Source organism: Protopterus annectens, chromosome 1.part0 (genome assembly GCF_019279795.1).
Source record: "Protopterus annectens isolate FY-2018-M chromosome 1.part0, PAN1.0, whole genome shotgun sequence".
In the NCBI taxonomy this organism is placed as follows: domain Eukaryota; kingdom Metazoa; phylum Chordata; order Ceratodontiformes; family Protopteridae; genus Protopterus; species Protopterus annectens.
In genome coordinates, this window is record NC_056725.1 from 857,132,595 (window position 1) to 857,152,016 (window position 19,422).

General features: G+C 39.9%; 1 protein-coding gene across 1 annotated transcript in view; it reads left to right on the top strand.

Annotated features, from left to right (window-relative positions):
- The window catches only part of LOC122795418 (sulfotransferase 6B1-like), a 460,444-nt gene that overhangs the window by 67,726 nt on the left and 373,296 nt on the right, over window positions 1-19,422 (top strand). Inside the window, exon 2 of the mRNA XM_044063683.1 lies at window positions 5,462-5,583. Coding sequence (XP_043919618.1) covers window positions 5,462-5,583 — 122 coding nt within the window. The remainder of the gene's footprint in view (window positions 1-5,461; window positions 5,584-19,422) is intronic.

Below are 19,422 nucleotides of genomic sequence, written 5' to 3' on the forward strand. Positions count from 1 at the left end.
GCACTGGTAGAGTTTATAACATAATCTAGAACAGAAGATGCTATTAAAAAGGGAATAATTAGTAGAGCATATAAAATATTGCATAATAACTATAAGAATCAATCAGAGGAGGTTAGAAAGGATTGGGAGGAGTGATTGGATAAGCAATTCACAAAGAAACAATGGGAGGCTATATCTATGTCTCCTAAATATGCAACACAATAATCTAGAAGATTTAGGATTTTTGCCTGGAAATGTTTACATAGGTATTTTTATACCCCAAGTAGACTCCAGAGAATTTTTCCTCAGCAAACAGCAAATGTTGGAGGTTTTCCTCAGCAAACAGCAAATGTTGGAGGTGTGAAGAGGAAGAAAGAGGTAATTATGAACATATTTTCTGGAAGTGTGGTGAGTTGGTGGACTTCAGGGATTTCCTACAGGATGCACTGTCAGAGATGCTAAGTGGGCAGATTGGTCTAATGAAGATGATTTTTCTGAGCTGTGATAAAGAATCGGAATTGCCTAGACATGGTAAGGCCTTGTTTTGTCTAATAACGGTAGCTGCCAAAAAAGCAGTTACTAGAAAATGGAAATCAAAATCTAAACCAGCTGTACTAGAAGTACTGAATATAGTAACTGAGGTAAAGTAACTGGACTTGAGATCTTTAGAAATGGGTATGAGCTAACTACATAGGAAAAAATGGGAATTGTGGGTACATACAAGGGAGGAATGAGGTTTAAAAGGCAGCAGGACTTGAGCTATGTAATGTTTGCGTGAGAAAGATTGGGTAGATTATAAGTGATGTATAATGTTTGCAACTTGGAGAGTGTCAATATGGTTTGTTTTCATTTATATAAATGTATGATTGCCTGTGTAGTAAGTGATGGTTTAATAAAGATGCGTTTTATTTAAAAAAAAACAGGAATTGAATAATTTATGTAATACTGCTTAGGTTATATGATATATAGCAATATATGTAAAGTATAATGTTTATGTTAATATAGTTTGATTACTTTTATATGAATGTAAATTTGCCTGTGTCACAAGTAATAATTCAGTAAAGGTCCTATGGTGTGGAAGGTGTACACCCACTCTTTTTCTTGGAAGGGGGTGCATTCCCTCCCCTTCCTCTCATTCCAAAAGTCCTGTTCAAAATTAAACAAGATGCTCCCAAAATCTTGTTGGTGACTCCCTTTCGGCCAAGACAGCATCAGTTCCCTCTTCTTCTGCATTTAGCCAAGTGTAATCATCAGAAGTTACCTCACAGGGTGGACCTACTCACACAAGACAAGGGATCTCGTATCCATCCCCATGTGTTCACTCTTCAACTGACACTGTGGGTGATAGGATTTTGATTCCACATAGACACCTTTTTACTGAGGACTTGCTTAGGGTCCTGCAGGAGGCCAGGAAACCAAATATGAGGAAATCCTACTTATCCAAATGGAGGAGGCTTTCTGTTTGGTGTATATTTCTCAAATAACCCTGATCCACTTACTTTGGATGTTCCTTTCGTAAAATCTTATTTGTGTGAACTGCTAAATGCTGTTTTGGCCTATTCTTATGTTAAACCCATTTCTCAGTTATCTCTGGTTGTTTGTCTTTATCTCCTCCTTTAGCTTCTAGATTTGACGCTAAACAATTCTTTAAAGGTCTTCTTCTTATTAGGCCTCCCAGGAAGCCTGTTCCTCCTCCCTGGGATCTTAATTTTTGTTTTGGAGAGGTTGAGTCAGGCTCCTTTTGTGCCTGCTGCTTCAGCTTCCCGTAACATTACTCTTGGAAGACTGTTCTTTTGTTGGCCCTTACTTCTGCCAGATGGGTGTCTGAGCTTCAAGCCCTTATGGCTTCTCCTCCTTTTTACTGTTTCATAAGGACATGGTGCTCTTGCATACTAATCCTTCTTTTATGCCCAAAGTGGTTAATGAGTTGTCACTTAATCAGTCTATTCATTTGCCTGCTTTTTTCTCCTCTCCACAATCTGCCAGTGAGAGGGTGCTGCATACTTTGGATGTGCATAGACAACTCAGATTTTATTTGGATAAGACTAAGTTAGAAAATCTGATCAGTTGTTTGTTTCCTTTCATCCAGGATCCCTCAGATTAGCTAAGCTATATCCAACCAAGCTATTTCTTCTTGGATCTGAAAGGCTATTTATTTTTGTTATAATTCTCATGGTAAGAGCCCTCCTTCTTCAGTCAAGGCTCATTCTACTAAAGCTGTGGCTTCTTCTGGTGCTTTTTTCCAAGGGGATGGATACTAACTCTATTCTTGATGCAGCTACTTGGACTTCTGTGCATACTTTTACCAAGCACTACAAGTTGGATAGAATCTCCAAAGCTAGAGCTAGTTTTCCTAGGGCCATCCTTTATGGCTTCCTAGAGTCCTCTGCTGGTCTTTCCTCCTCCTAAGTTTCTTCTTGAGCTTTGGCACTGTCCCAGTTATAAGGAATACTGCAACCAGTGAATGGAAGGGCATAGTACAGTTGTGTAAACTCTTACTATAACAGATGTCCTGTCCTTCACTGTTGCAGTATTCCCTCCCTCCCTCCTCCCCCTGGTCCATGTTCCTCCTGGATGTACTGGTTACCTCTTGGTTTTCCTTGGTCTGGCATTCCTACTGGGGCTATCAATTCTGAGGATGCTATGTCCAGACATTTCCTTTATGCCCTATACTACGCAAGGACCATACATGTGACATACAGAGTGCCTTAATGCAACAGTAGGCTTTTGTATACTGGCTGGGCATCAGACTGCCAGAGGCAGGAAATCCCAGTTGTAAGGAATACTGAAAAAGTGAAGGAAAGGACATCTACTGTTATGGTAAGATTTTACACAACTGTACTTTCTGTAACAGTTACCCATTCAGGTTCAGATCAGACACATTTTCTCCCTGTAAGGTTCTTTAGGCATCTCATTTCCCCTGTGAGAGATTGTGCCTTCTAGATATGAATTCAGTAAATGGTTCCCTGTCAAGCTTTGCATCTATTTTCTACAAGAAGGCTGAATTCTTCAAATAGCTGTTAGGTACATAGACACAAACAGAGTTTTCCCTTCTACAGTGCGTAGTCATATGTAAGTGAATCTCACATCTACTGACACAAACTCCAGATGAACAGATCCCAGTCAAAGGCCTGTGGACATCTCCACATTTTGATGGGATGTCTACTGAGGAGCAGTTCCAGAGCAGGGCACAAGGCCACCCCCAGACTGAGAAGACTGCTTCCGCAATTAGTGCTCTGACTAGGGGGTAACTCCAAATATGTTTAGCCAGTGCTTTTCCATTACTGTACAAGCTTTAGCTCCTTGTTCAGCACTGAGGTAAGATCCTGTGGGGGGAGAAGAACCAGTTTCCATTGCCAAAGCCTTGTCCATCCTGGTTCGTCCAGCTCCTGTCTGCCACTTGACTGACATTCCACAAAGTACTCCCTTCGCATGCACTTGCTCCCTTTGACCTGCTAGTGATAAGATGGCACTGAACAAGGAATGGTTAGTAAAGGTCTGCTGAATGTCAACAATTCCAAGAGTGTGGTTTGTCCTTTTGTTACCACCTATAGTAACAGTTATATCATTTCTGACATACTTTACTAAATAAAAATTGGGACTTCATTAAAAATGATGTTGATATGGTGGACTTATTGGGGCAACGACCTAATATTGTATATAGGAGAGGTCCCAATATAAAAAAAAATTCTGGAAAGAGAGAAACAGCTTAGTGAAAATGGTAAAATGACCCCATGTGGTATATGTAATCAGTGCTGTCATGTATTCTCTGGTTCACAAATTAAAGTAGCTAACAAGACAATTTCCATAAGGGGAAGGTACAGCTGCCACACACAGGCTGTGGTTTACATTGCATTTTGCTTACAGTGTCCTGCTTTCTATATGGGCAAAACCCAGCACAAACTAGTGCAAAGAATTTATGAGCATTTTTATGAGGATTCAACCAAGAAAGAATCCAATGCACTATTTAATCATCTTAAGATATTTTCAGATCATGTTTTTAAATTTGTAGTGGTGCATCAGGTTAAAAGGGATTCTGGGGGGGGGGGGTCCCTGGAAAGTATTTTTAGAGCAAAAGGAAACCTGGTGTCAGTGTTTTTAAATGCAAGCTTTCCCCCCGGTTTAAATGATGCAATTTCCATTTCCAGTTTACTAAAGTTAAAGGTTTGACAGGTAACATTCCTGTCAGTTAAGGTAAGGATGTAACAGCTGAATCAAAAATAATTGGAAAATACTAACAGCAGATGTGTCGCTGAAGAATTTAGTAGGGAAGACTCCTAGGTTCTGTTTTAAGAACAGACCCAATTTGAAACAGTGTCTTTGTGGTGAAAAGATAATGACGAATAAATTGAATATCCTAAGGAAAGGCACTTTCAAGTGTAGCAGATGTAAAGCATGTCCATTTGTTAGCACTACTAATAAGTTTATACATCCTATAACTATATGGATACGTTTGGGGACTGTAATGCCAAGAATGTGGTCTATATTGCTATGTGTCAGTACTGCATGCAGTTTTACATTGGGAAAATGAACTGTCTGTTTTTAAGACCAGGATTTTGAAACATCTTAATGAGATTAAACACAAAGTTAGTACTAATGCATTATCACAGCACATTATGCAGTTTCCAGGGCATACATTTTTTTTATGGTGATAGAATGTGTCATAGATAGTCATAGGAGAGGTGATTTTTAACACTACTGAATTTAAAGAGTTGCAATGGATTGTAGACAAGAGAACGGATTGTAAGCCAGGCCTAAATGGTGTTTACCCTTTAAAACTGGCACTGAAGAGGCGTTGGCATAGGAAAACGGTTTTAATTAGTCAAGCCTCCTTTAAAAAGCCTATGTTAGATGCTTTTATTGATCTGAAGAAGGGTTTCCGAAAGTGCTTATCCACCTCATTTTATTGTTGTTTTTATTTGTGTTTTTGTAATAAACCAGCTCCATTTTGTGGATTTTAGCTTCATTGTTTCAGACTTCTATTTTGTAGGGAACCAACCAATCACATAATATTTACACACACATACAAAGACAGATGGAAGACATACCTTCTGGAAATTTGGAGGGTTTCCAGTTCACCTATAGCAAGTCAAGTCTTCAAGACTGGAAAGAAACCATAGCAGTCAGAGAAACCTGTGAGGACACAGGAAGGGCATGCAGACTCCACACAGAAATCACTCCAGTTGAGAACTGAACCTGAGACTCAAACGATGTAAGACATTAGTGCTGCATACTCTGGCATTGTACGGCCACATAACAAAGCATTTTTTTCTTCAGATGCTGTGCTGCCATATTTATTATTCATATAAGTGATTACATCACTTCTGTAAATAGCTATTGATGTTAGAGTTTTGGGTAGCTTTTGCCAAAAATGGTAGGAATTGTCTGGAATGTACCCTTATAACATAAAGACAATAACATAATTACTTACAAATAAACAGATTTTATCCTAAATTAACTGGGTTTTTTTTCTAATCATCAGGATATAACTGGGTCAAGCAGCTTCTTCATGAAATAGTTGCATATGTTAATCCTAAAACTAAAGAAGATGAAGATTATGTTATTGTTCCGATGTTAGAATTTGAAAGACCGGAGAGACTGCAGGTATGCACATAACTGTATTTGTGGTTAAGAACTAAACTACAGAAAAAAATATTTTTCCTCCATTTTATTTTTCAGTTTTAATATTTTCTCCCTCTCAAGCAGCGGCTGATTCCTAGAGTGACCCAGCAGACAGCCACCACTATCTGCATAGTGTGCAAGGCAAATGGGGGGAACAGAAGTGGGTTTCCAGGTCTTCTTTTGTATTACACATGTATGCACACCCACACTCAGAGTCCATAGTCAACCTACTACATGTCTTTGGAATGTGGGAGGAAAAAACACCTGAAGAAAATTCACATGAACACAAGGAGGACATGCAATCTCTGTAGAGAAGGCACCGCAGCCAGGAACTGAACCAGACACCCTCTTGCTGTGAGGCAGCAGAGCTACCTTTTGCACCAGTGTGCCCCCCCATACTGTCTACTCATTTCAAAAATGAAATATGTAGTAGAAAAATTGCAAAAAGCATTTTGGTATTGAAGTATTTGAAATGCTTATAGTCCTCTTTATTAACAGTAGTTCAGTTTATGTGGAATAAAATCCTTTAAAAACACAACTTCCTCTTTCATTTTTAAGGGAAGAAACAAGGCTGTACTACTCATTTACAAGTTATAAGACTTATATTTTCAAAGCCTACAGAATGTGAATGTTTATAAGAATTATCTTACCACAGTCTGCAGAATGTTTCATTTCATACAGTTTTAGGACAGAACCTGACACTTTCATTTAACTGTATCACTTTACTCAGTTTGTCTTGCTGAGGCACTCCTTGTCCAACAGGATTTCCTTGTGAGTGTTATGGATCAAGCTAGAACTCTAAACCTCAAGCACTAGAAGTCCAAACGTCAAACCCCATGTAGTTTGAGAGGTAACAGCACTGTGTATCAGTTTTGTTATAGGAAATAACTGCACTGGTAATTCTTAAGTAACATTTACAGCACAGCATGAAACTGAGTAATGTCAGTCATTAGGGTTGCCACCTTTTCAAATGCCCAAAGTGGGACACTTTTGGTACAAACGTCAGATTTTGCAGGCCAAAACATACCCACAGCCGGTACAAAGGACATAACGTGACTTTTTTGCCTAAATAAAAAGCTTATTCTTCTAACATTTTATTTGCTTATTCTGTTTCTTATAACATGTAGGTGTTTCAGATACAGAATAACTGTTTTATGTAACTATTACATATAATATAGGAAATAATTTTGCCCTAAAATCTCAGGACATTTGCCATTTTTACATTTTTTTTTTTTGCAGGACACAACTACCCAAAGAGGGACTGGCAAAGTGGGACAGCTGGTAACCCTGTCAGTCATATAGTATTTGGCGCAAAAAACTTTACCAGTGTGCTTACATAAAAGATAAAATGTGAAAGTTATGTAGCCTGAGAGTCCAAAACCAGTCACAGTGTTTTATGATAGCAAAGAAGTGTACTGGTTGTAGTATTATCGATGTATGTGTTAAAACTGTTCTCTTTAGGTCTTTCTCAACTTTTGATGCTGCTACACTTTTCACATTTCATGCTTTGTGACAGACTCAATGAGACAAGTTCAAAGTTTAAAAGATGCACGTCTTTTATTAAGTTCCAGTCAGATTGTTGTGGACGAGAGCTAAGTTTTCAAAAATACTCAACCATATCACAAAATGGCAGTTTTTGTAGAGTGTCAGAAAAATAACAGTTATATGCACTATAGTAATTATTTGTTTTGAACACATTTACAGATAAAAGCAAAAGCAAACATTGATCAGGAAAGATTGCATAATTCTGTTTTAGCAGCTTTTATACACATGAACACAAATATTGCTGACATTTCCCAGATTGTTTTTCATAAACCAGTAGAAACGTTTCACTTTGTCATGACTCAATGGTCTGTTGTTCTTTGATGCATGGGCAAAAAAAGCCATTTCAGAAATACTTCTCTGAAATGGCAATTCACAGAATCAGTTATTCTGAGCTAATGTAGGAAAAGTTAGACACAATTTTAATCATGCCCATAAGGAAATAACATAAAAGTACACTTAGAGTGGTACATTAGTGCACATTGGGCCCTGGGTATTTTTCAAATCATTGTTCTTCACAAACTTTTTTTGACCATGTGTAAATGCACATGTTCTTGGCTAACATATATACTCATAACCACTAACAAAATTACTAGCTCAGAGCATTTCAACCATAAAGGATCATTCAAACTGCTATCATAATCCACCAACGGCTGTACCGATCAGTTATTGCCACTTGACCGTGTACACCGATGACCTTAGATGTCTGTGATAAAAAAATGGCCTCACTGAAGTATTCCAACTTGTACAAAATTCACACTAGTCCTGCAAAGCCATATTAATAACTGTTTAGCTTCATCATGACAGCAGTGCTAGGGTCAGTCATTTTCATCCAGGAACAGCCCCTATGCCCAGCAGTTATAGACATATTGTTGACAAAGTACACTTTGGATATTTGTGGTGAATATAATAGTAATGACCACTGTAATGTATTTCAAGTGTTTTAACACAATTATTTACTTGACATATTAAAGAATCCCAACTGACATCACATAAAAGCTCATTAGTCTTGATTTCTGCAGTGCCAGCTTAACCAGTGCTTAAAATGAGCAAACCACAACTGGGTAAGCTACTTTCATCAACAAACAGACCCCCACCATCAACCAGCATTTGAAATAATTGTGTTGACTGTGTATACATCAGACATTTGAATGTGATTAAATATAATGACCACAGTAATTCCAACTTTGTTTCATATAAGCAGAAACCAAAGTAAATAAAATAAACTTGTTAAACAAAAAATCACATTAGTCCTGCAAAGCCAGCCTAGAGCAGTGAGCAAATGGCAGTCATTTCAATCCACATTCTGCCCTTATAGCCAGCAGTTAAAGCTTCATTGTTCACTGTGTACACATCAGATGGCTGCCAGTAGTAAAATCATAATAGTTATGGGTAGTACTGTATTTCAGGTCTGTTTTATTTTTCATGCAATTGCACAGTAACTACAGTAAAGTATTCCAGCTTATTGCACAGAAATTCATACTAGTTCTGCAAAGCCAGACTGCTTAAACTGAGAAAATGTCAGGAACATTACTTTCACCTACACACAGTCCACCACCCCCACCCAGAATTTGTCACTTTGATGACTGTGTACATCTTATTTGATTGTGCTGAAAGTAATCATCACAGTCATATATGTATTACAAAATAATTGCCACAGTAAAGAACATATTTCAGCTTTTTGGTTTGCATAATCAGTAGCCACAGCAAGTGTTCTGAGTAATTTCGAACAAATGTGTACTAGTCCTACAAAGGCAGACTGTTTAATCTGAGCTAATGACAAGGGAGTAAGGTACTTTATCAACAGACGATCCCCATTTCACACCCAGGTGTTATAGCCACTTTGGTGACTGTGTATGCGTCAGATGTCTGATCTATGACAAAAAATGGTTACAGAAAGGAAAAGTTTCTACAATAAAAGTATTCCAACGTCCTTCACACATTTCACAGTGCTACTACAAAACTGTCCCAGAATAATGAGAAAATGACAACTTGTCAGTCATTTTTTCATCCACAGACAGCCCCTGCACCCAGGGCAGCAGTCATAGGTTCATAGGTGTTAATCATATTTATTTTGTTGTACATCTCAGATGTTCAGTTGTATTCAGAAAGATAAAATAAAATTTCAGCCATAATATTTCATCCCAGTTTCTTACAGATACACATTTGCTGTTCACTGACCAACCACAACAAAGTACTCCAACAAAGTCATATGATCCACTGCTCTGATCTGTTTGCCTGGCAAATAAAAAAAAAACACTCAAGCTACCAAACCATTGCACTGCTGCCCTTTATACCATGAGTGCCAGTTTTTATATAATGTGTATTGTATGATATGGTGATGGGGCACACAGTCTGACATAATACTTTTTCATATGTAAGAGAAGCTCAAACAGAGAATGCAATAATGAGACAAATTACAAATAATTTCTTACTTTTTCTGTGATTGTACTCTCTATATGAGTAAAAGTAATAGACACTGTGGTTTTACGTTATGTCAGTCACTAAGGAAATTTGTACTAGGTGTTGTTATATTATACCACAGTGACATTTTGTATGTTTAAGCAGTCATTAACCTGGTATTGCAGAGTTAGGACTGCTGTGCTTTTTTTGGTTGAAGTAAGAATACTTTACTGTGGCTTGAACATGTATCTCTTGTTTAAATTTAATTGGTGTTAAACATTAACTGATTCTGCTTTTAAACCAGAAACGTGTGAGTGCAGTTTCCCAGACTGCTAACCTGGTAAGGATTATTGGATGCTCACTTCATACTATCCCGTATTACATGTTCTTTTGATTGCTGTAATAAATATTGTATCAAATGATGTTAATAGCATAGTTGCCTTGATTGTTGCATTATGCATGTCCATGTTTTACTTCTGCACATATGTAATGATAACATTAGCCTTTCCAGTATAGTCTTTATCAAACAACATATTTATAAATACTTATAGCTTTGTGTTTCACCTCAGGTCTACTTACATTATTTTAATGAATTACACATGCAACACATTTTGTTTGACTAACGAAGTTGCAGTATATATTCTAGATTTAAAACCTTTCTGACAGATTTACAGATGTGAACTCTCATTAAGAATGTCAGCGGTGAAATCCGTACATGCCCATTTAGTATGTCTGAGTGAACACTCGTGTAATCAGCACGTGCCCATCTAGTACAGACCATGCCAGAACGTACATCAAGTCAGCAAATGTCCCTCTAGTATACTTTGGATTGTCCAAGTTGGTGTGAAACACATGAAACAACACATGTGCATCTACATTTAACTGTATCACTTACTTGTTTTCACGAACAGCAGTGCAGACAGTTAATTACAGCCATTCTGGCTTCCACATACTTTTACAGCTGTAAGACAGATATTTTTCAAAGTGATTATCCACTTTGTAAGCTTTAATTCAACTATTGAAATAGAAACCATTTCTAATAATATTCAGAACAAGGTCTCTCTTTCATTACACTAAAACTTTGTATAACTGATGACCACTAACCAATCACTGGCATGTGCATTTAGTTATGCTTTTAGGTAAAGTAGGTTGAATAAAATTCTGCTTCACAGCAAATTTGAAATCCACTGCACACAATCTTTTCAGTGTGTTAAACCAAACATTTTATAGCTGGGATGTAAAACAGGATCTGTTTTTTTCTTGTTACAGAAATAACTTTAACACTCATAGTCATTGTTGTTTCCCTTATGCAATTGCCAAGAAGGTCTTACAACAATGTAGTGGTTTTACTAATTTCTCTTAGAAACTCTACATTTTAACACAGACAGAACAAGCAATTCCACAGCACTCTTTTATTTGGAGTGCCTGCCAGCTTTTTGGCACTGCAGTGTAAATAATAATAGCTCTGACATTGTACATTTGTTGTAACACATACTAGTTTGGATCCAGATATTTAATACTAATTTCTCTCTGGGTTTAGAAAGAATGTATTCAAAAAGTCACTCTTCTTCTGATGCACTCAAAACTGCATGGATTTCTAGCAATTTTTATAGCCGAGTGTACGGACTCTGCCCTAAGGAGAATATGGTATTCATAGCCATTGCACTTCTACTTATTGAGAAGTTGTGCCAGCCACTCCTATGTGCAGCTAAGCCACAATTCTGAGGCACAACAGCTGGAAACAGTCTGGGAAAGTTATATCCAGATTAAAGGATAATGAGAAGGGAATGAGTGAATGTGGAGCTCTTCCCACTTTTGTGTGATTCATAGTTGCTTTTTGACACAGTTCTATGCCATGCACATAATGGCTATAAAAAGTGCAACCACACCTTTTCTAGCTACTTTGTAACTTGTGAAGATGCTTTGGTTTGCTGCCAAATGAGGTGTTGATTTTGGCTGCACCAAACCCAGGTGTGCTTAGAGCTACCTGTGGGCCAAGAAAAAGAAGATACCATGAGATACTGGGTGGTCAGAGAAGTGGTCAGAGAAGTGTACTGCTCACCAAAACCTAAATTGGCAAACTGAACTAGATGGCATAAGTTGAGGGTTGTTTAGAAAATTCTTATGCAATTAAGGCTAAGCCATACTGAGCTTTATGAATTGCATTACACTACAAATGCACATCTCTTCCATTACCTTTAAAATGCATTCTGCTGGTTGGGAGTGAGTTGTACTAACAGGTGATGAGCTCCTGAACACTCATAACTGGCAAGAGTGGCTCATTAAAACTCCAACATGCTGTACTTTATGCTTGATGTGTATGCAGTCCTCTAAGATTAATAATGACAAATTTAAACTCTGTCTCACTGCATCCAGTGTCAGTTTGCAGTCACTATCCTTAACACAGGGTAAAAACCTACCAATAACCTGCCAAGAGGGTGGAGGTAACAACACACCAGTGACAAACATTACTGATGTACTTTTACTGACCTGGTGCTGTGACCCCCCCTAAAAAGTGCTAAAGGAGTAAAATTTAGTGCACATGTATAAGACAACCGTGATACCAAACTCAAAATATATTACTAATTCTTAAAAAACTGTATGGGACAAACCTCTGTCTTATTACAGTACAGTGCAGTGCAGGACAGTTTCCATTTATCTGTCCAAACATAATGGAAATGGGAAAAACATGAAACTGCATGGAACTACATGACCTGCTACAACACCAAACCTCTGTGCTATCAGTTAACTAGATTGCATTATGTGGGTGAGGCAGAGTGATGTCATACTTCAGAGAGTATGGTTCACATCCTAGTATCTCCTGCATCAGACTTACACATACATTTTTTATACTGACAATTTATATAGGTTCATAGGTTCATACTAGGCTATCTGCCCTAGGGCATTTATAAGCCTAGCCAGAGTGTGTTTGGCTTTCGCCACCCATTTTAAATTAATTTTGCTATGCCCTTTTTCGAGGTTAGTATACTGTGCCTCTGTCTAACATTGACACAGAAGTGATACCTGGGGTAAACCTACTATCTCCCATCCACTCATCAAGATTCCTCTTGAAGAGAGTCAGTGAGGGACTCTGCCTAACCTGGACTGGGATTTTATTCCAGAGTGAAGGGAGCCTCTGGGTTATGAATCTGTCCCTCCAGCATGTCCTATTTATTTCAGTGCTGAGGTTCAAGTCTCTCGGTAGCGTGGCTCGATGGGATTTGGATTTTCTGAGGTGCAGCATGTCCATTAATTCCGGGTTGGACATGGCTTTATACGTCAGGTACAGATCGCCTCTGAGCAGGCGGTATGCCACTGAGTAGAGCTGGAGTTTCTTTAACCGGGCAGCATATGGCATCTGTTTGAGCCCTTTGATCCTCTTGGTGAGGTACTTTTGGGGTCTTTCCAGTTGCTGCAGGTGTCTGGTAAGGTACATCCCAAAAGGGGCATTGTACGCAATTATGGGCCTGATGAGGGTTGAGTAAAGAGGCACAATGACCTCCCCTGATTTAGATGTGAATCCCTTCATGATTAGGTGGGCTATATAAAATGTTTTTCTAACCACTTTGGCCACGTGGTTGTCAAATGAGAGATCGCTATCAACTTGGGTCCCCAGGTCCCTAATTACTTCTTCCGTACTTAATGGATTACCACCTATGTGGTAATTTGTGGGCACTTTGTTTTTGCCAAAGGGGATGACTATACACTTCTTGGCGTTTAGCTTGAGGCCATGGCTCTGGCACCAGTTGTCTGTTTCTATGAGGCCCTTTTGGAGGATGCTTGTGTCAGCTGGAGAGTCGATTATAGCACCCAGTTTGCAGTCATCTGCAAACTTGGTCAGCCACAGTCCTTCCGTGTTGGTCTGTACCTCCGAGAAATATATACCAAACAGGAGAGGTCCCAGGACTGAGCCTTGTGGGATGCCACTTGTAACTGGTTTGGAGTCTGACATGGCTCCAGCAATTCTAACCATGTGGGTTCTGTCCTTGAGCCAGTTTGCAACCCATCTAGTGACATAGGGGTTTATATTTAAGCTGGTGAGCTTATCTATAATGCCCAAGTGGGGTATTGTATCGAAGGCTTTTGCGAGGTCCAGGTAGGCTGTGTGGACCACCTTCCCCTCGTCAATGGCCTTGGTAACTGTTTCAAAGAAATCGACCAGGTTTAAGAGGCAGGATCTACCCTTAACAAAGCCAAACTGGGTAGGGTCCAGTGTCTGTAGGTCCCCAATATCTTTTTTTATGAGGTCCATGATGATCCTTTCCATAGCTTTGCAGACCAAGCTAGTCAGGCTTATGGGGCGATAGTTTCCACGATCCGTTGAGGCACCACCTTTGTGGAGAGGGACCAGTGTTGCTGTACACCACTCTTTGGGTACATATCCCGTGGTAAGGCAGAGATTGAACAGTAGTTTTATGTTTGAGTTTAGCTCTTCTTGGAGTTCATGTAGGACGCAGCCCGGGGCACCATCTGGTCCCATTGATGCTGTGTTTTTTGCTTTGGAGAGGGCAGCTCTTACCTGAGCATCTGAGATGTCAGGAGGGCAGCACTCTGCTGGGATAGATATTTGCCCTTTTGGGGGGGGGGGGAGTTTGCACTGAACCTGTCAGCTAGGATGTTGGCAATGTCTGTGGGTTCAGTGTATTTTTTGTCATTTTGGACCAATTCTGAGCATATCTGGGAATTCTCACCCAGGTTCCTAACATAACTAAAGAAAGCCTTGTGATTATCCTTAGTGTCCTGTGCAATTTTTCTCTCAAAGCTGGCCTTAGACGATTTTATGAGTGCTCGTAGTTTTTTGCTAACACTGATCAGAGATGCCTTCCCTTTTTGGGATTTTGCTCTATCATGTAGTAGCTTCTTCCTTCTATTGTATAGTTTGTTTATGGCTGGGGTCCACCAGACAGGACGTCTGCCTTTGGAGGATTGGGTCTTGGTTTTATATGGGATTGCATGATCCATGCATTCCTGAAGGTGTTCATAGAATTCGTTTATAAAGGATTCTGTGGTCTGGGCCGTATTTTCCACAGGCCCGGGGGCTTTGAAGGATTCCACCTCGGTTTTGAGGAGTGTGAAATTTGCTTTAGAGAAGTTTTTCACTGTGGTTTTCTGGGCAGGGGCTGGGGTCGGAATGTGAATATCCAGTGAGATTAGTTTATGGTCTGATCTTACTAGTGAGGGATACACTTCTGGTCTGGAGCACAGAGTCCCCATGTTGGTGATGATCGGGTCCAGTATGTTTTCCCCTCTTGTGGGAGTGGTAACAAGTTGTTCCAAAGTGTTTGAGTTTATAAGTTCTAGGAACCTTTGAGCTAGGGTGTTGGCGCTAGAGTAATGCTCCCAGTCTATGTTTGGGTAGTTGAAGTCGCCCAATATAATGGTGTTTGGAGAGACCTTCATATTTTCCAGTGTTCTCAGGAAGGCCGAGTGGGGTTCCTGGGTTTGGGAGGGTGGTCTGTAGCAGGCTATAAACTGGAAGGCAGTTTTACCCACTGTTAGTTGCACATGGATAGTCTCTGATGCTTCGTGCTGTGCCACCAACCTGGAGGTGTGGGAATCTTTGACGAATATTGATACTCCCCCCTCCTTTTCTGGTTCGGTCCAAGTTTTGGGGCCGAAAAGCATGGTATGAGGTATAACCTGGCAGTGCTGCGGTGCTCTCGGCAGCCTTGAACCAGGTTTCTGTTACTGCACAGATATCGATGTTCTCCATGCTAAGGAGAGTTTTGAGTGCATGCATCTTGAGGTTTAGACTTCTGGCGTTGAGTAGCATTACTCTTAGTTTCTTATCCCTTGTGATACCTATGGAGGTGGGTTTGTCTTTTGAGCCTTGCCTAAAAAAGACCCTATGGGGGTTGCCAATATCCGAAAGCCCAGGGGTGACAGGTGCAAGCCGTCCCTAGCGAAGCATCATGGCTTGTCGAGCATGTCATCCCAGGCTGACAGGCATTGGATCCCCTTTGAATGACACCAATACTTAAACCAATTGTTGAAATTGATCATCTTGTCTTCATATTGTAGCATCATTCTTGGTGAGTGTAAGATGCTACTCAAGGTCAGGGTCATACCGGCCTGGGCCACATGCTCAGAGAGCTCCTCTATGTTTCTTTTCATGTAGTCCACGGAGGTACGTCTCAGGTCATTCACACCAGCATGGACAATGACGGAGTGATATTTGTACTTGCCTTGGAGTGACCTGAGTGCTTGTGTTATGTGGCGGATCCTAGCGCCCGACAGGCAGCTCACCGTGACCTTCTCCTTGTTCAGCCTGGTGAGCGGGACGTCAGTGTGCCTAATGATAGAGTCACCTATTACAAGTGTATCAGGTGTGTTTTTTAGCCTTAAGGGCTGTGACTTTCAGCACACTGGCTTTGTGAGCTATGTGTTGCACATGTTTTGTTTTGGGGTAGCGGTTGCTTGGGTGTTTGCTTTGGAGGTCTCTGCTGCTTAGGCAGGTTTTAATGGATTGCATCCATTAAAACCCAGGGTTGAGCCCCAAGCTGGTCTGAGAAGGAGACCAAAATCCTCCACTATCTGCTGTAGGGGGTCATACCTGCAGAAGTTGGTGCTGGCAACAGGTGGTTTAGAATGGAAAAAAATATATTTGTTAGGAATTAGGATAACCTATCATCCTTGACAGGGATCCCCTGCTCCAGACAGTAGTGCAGGCACAGGTACAATTGCCTGAAGTGGTGAAAGGAGGACCAGCTTGCCATGTGGTTTAGAGATCCAGGAAAGAAGATTTGTATAGTAAATATAATGTATTATTTCTTGTATAGTATGCAAACATGTATAATTATAAATACATATATAGTCAAGATACACTTCCAAAACAAATGAAGCTGTGTAAGTGTTGACACACTTCTCAACTCCATGTTTATGCCATTATATCCTAATTTTTAGCCCTAAAATAGCTGTTTTCTCAATGTCTGACCCTGTCACCCTTGGCAAAGTTTATGGAAAGCATCTACTGCTAGACATGAATTCCATTTATCAAATGCATTAACCGTAGTCAGAGACCCTTCTTTATTTTTTAATGCCAAATCTATTTAAAGCTTCATTTTCTGCTTAACTTCATTTTTAATTCCTCCTGAATCGTATCATCATTCCAGTTGCACATGACGCAGTTTAACTAGAGCTCTCAGGATAAACTGAAGAAGCATGAAGTAGCCAAAGAGGAGGTGACTGGTAAGCTTGGTGGGTATAACCAGTGTACTGCACTAAGTCCAAAAAACACCAACCACAGCAAAAAATCACAGCTGGACTCCACAGTCCGGCTCGGATTTTTTGCTGTGGTTGGTGTGTTTTGGGCTTGTTACTTACTGCAGTACACTGAAAACCCTGCTCAAGAAACTATCTGTTAACAAGTTTAGAGACTAAAGAGCTGAGAATAAGTGATGTAAGGGTTTATTTAAACTGCATGTAGGTGATTTGACTCAGGAGTTTGTCAGCTAAACTTTGGCCAAAGGTTCCTCCTGCTGTGCCTCATGATAGCATCTGTCTGTCCTGCTGCTGCTGCTGACAAGCATGACTAAGTAAGAGGTGGCAACCGCATCTCGTGCTGATCATTTGTAAGGGATGGTATTTATTCATCTATTAAACTAAAGGTTACAAATTCTACCTTACCAACAAGCAGAGTTCCTGTAAGCAGTAATACCTCCTCTAAGAGGTCTCATCCTAAACCAGTGTACCCACTAATGACTTTGGGAATGAATGATATGCAGAAGAGGAAAGATCACTCTAATGTCTAGGAAATCTTGGAGGATGGTTAACGATGTAAAAGGAGGCATGATTTCAATGGTTGAATTGTGGTGGCCTTGTAATCAGGACACACATGACACAAGTTCACTCCAGTGAGAAGTCCTCAGGTAATGAGATATTTGTTCTTCTTTTTATTTTGGCTAGAATTTTACCTAATGGTGGAAATAATATATATTGAAAATGTTCTGGTACATGGATGTTTGGTTTCTTACAGGTAACGTGGCAAAATCACAGAGTCAAACTTAATGAGAAGAATCTCATCCATTTCTCTTTTCAGTCACCAAAGTTAGATCTCTGTATTATGCTTTCAACAGATTAATATTTTAAAATAAATGTGTAGTTGTATGCCCGTACTGTTTTGATGCTTACAGCATTATAATAGGAAGTGCCCACCCTGCTTTATTGTTTCCAGTGCTGTTTTCTTTCCATCTGCAGAGGGTATGATTCTTTTTGAAAAGGCTTTATTTCCCATGTGACAACATTAAAGATGCCTTATACTCCTTTTAGTTTACAGAATTTCCTTCAAGTGTCAGCAGTTACATCAGTGTCATTAATTAGCAGTTATGTATGCCTCATAACAGAGAAGCTTAGAATTCCAAAACCTGTTTGCGTACTTCTAGCATTTTAAAGAAAACACAGTGGCATTCGGTAATGACATGCAGTATCTGTCTAAGTTTGTTTTCTTATTACAGCTGTGTTGGTTGAAAATAGCAAGTAATCACACCAAAAATATTTTATCAGCTGAAGTACTTAGGATGGCTGGTTGAAGTTAGATTTATAATTAATTAATAAGGGTGCAGAAATCCTTCAGATATTGGATCCAACCCAATCTGGTTTCATCAAGGGCAGATTATGCCTACTCAACCTGGTGGGCTTCTTTGGGAAGCTCACCAAGGCGATGGATGAGGACAAAATGGTGTGTACTGCCTACCCTGACCTGACTAAGGCATTTGATGCAATACCCCACTTGGGCACAGTAAACAAACTCACAGATATAGGCATAAACCCCTATGTTACATGCTGGATATCCAGCTGGATCTCAGATAATACCCAGGAAGTTAGGATAGAGGAGACCACCTCCACAAAGAGACCGCCAACTAGCAGAGTCTCTCATGTCTGTGTGTGCTGGTTCCTCTCCTTTTTGGCACCTATTTCTTGAAAGTCAAGGCCAGCGTCAAGGGCCTCCATCTGACCAAGTTTGCAGATGATTGCAAACTAGGAGTAGTCATAGAATCCCCCAAGACATTAAAATCCTACAGGAAGGTTTAAAACAGAAAAATGACTGGTGCCAAAATCACATCTTAAAACTCAATGCCAAAAAAATGCATAATAGTACCCTTTTGGAAGTCGGTCACCCTAGGAAATGATCTACTCAATAATGCACCCCTAAGAGTAGAGCCAGTAGTCAAGGATTTGGGTACATATGCAGATAGTAACCTGGCTTTTGACCCTAAGGACATCACTCTTTGTCGCTCAGCTTATAATCAAAGGCATGGTATCTAGGTGCAAGGAAGGCATCCTTCCTTGTATTCAGCCCTTATCAGGTCCATTATTGAGTACAGTGACCCCTTCAGTATGTGCCTGACTAGCACATGCAACAACTGGAACACACACAGAGGTTCTTCACATAAAGAATACAAGTCATAAACAGCATGTCCTATGCAGATTGCCTGAAAGCCCTAGCTCTATGCTGTGTTTCCTATAGACTGTTTAGATGCGATCAATTCCTGGCATACAGGGTATGCTTGCGTCTCACTCTGATGGACCTTTTGCATAGCTGCACAAAGAATACCATCAGAATTACTTGATCTAGGGATTTAAATTTTGCTTGTGATATAAATAGTACACTGAGGGACAGGTAGTTGTCTTAGAGAATCCCCTTCTCTGAAGCAGGCTTCCCATCTATGTGACTCAGTGTTCTTCCTAATTGTATTCAAGAGAAACCTGGACCAATGGATGGGAAATCAGAAATACATCCTGGGTCTAGCACCTATGTCTCTAATGGACAGAGCAGCCTGCAAATCTTGTTCTGTCTTACACATAGCTCTTAAAATAAACTCTAAGGCAATTCATTTACTTATTGGCAGCTGTTTACCAGGAAAATACAACTGGGTC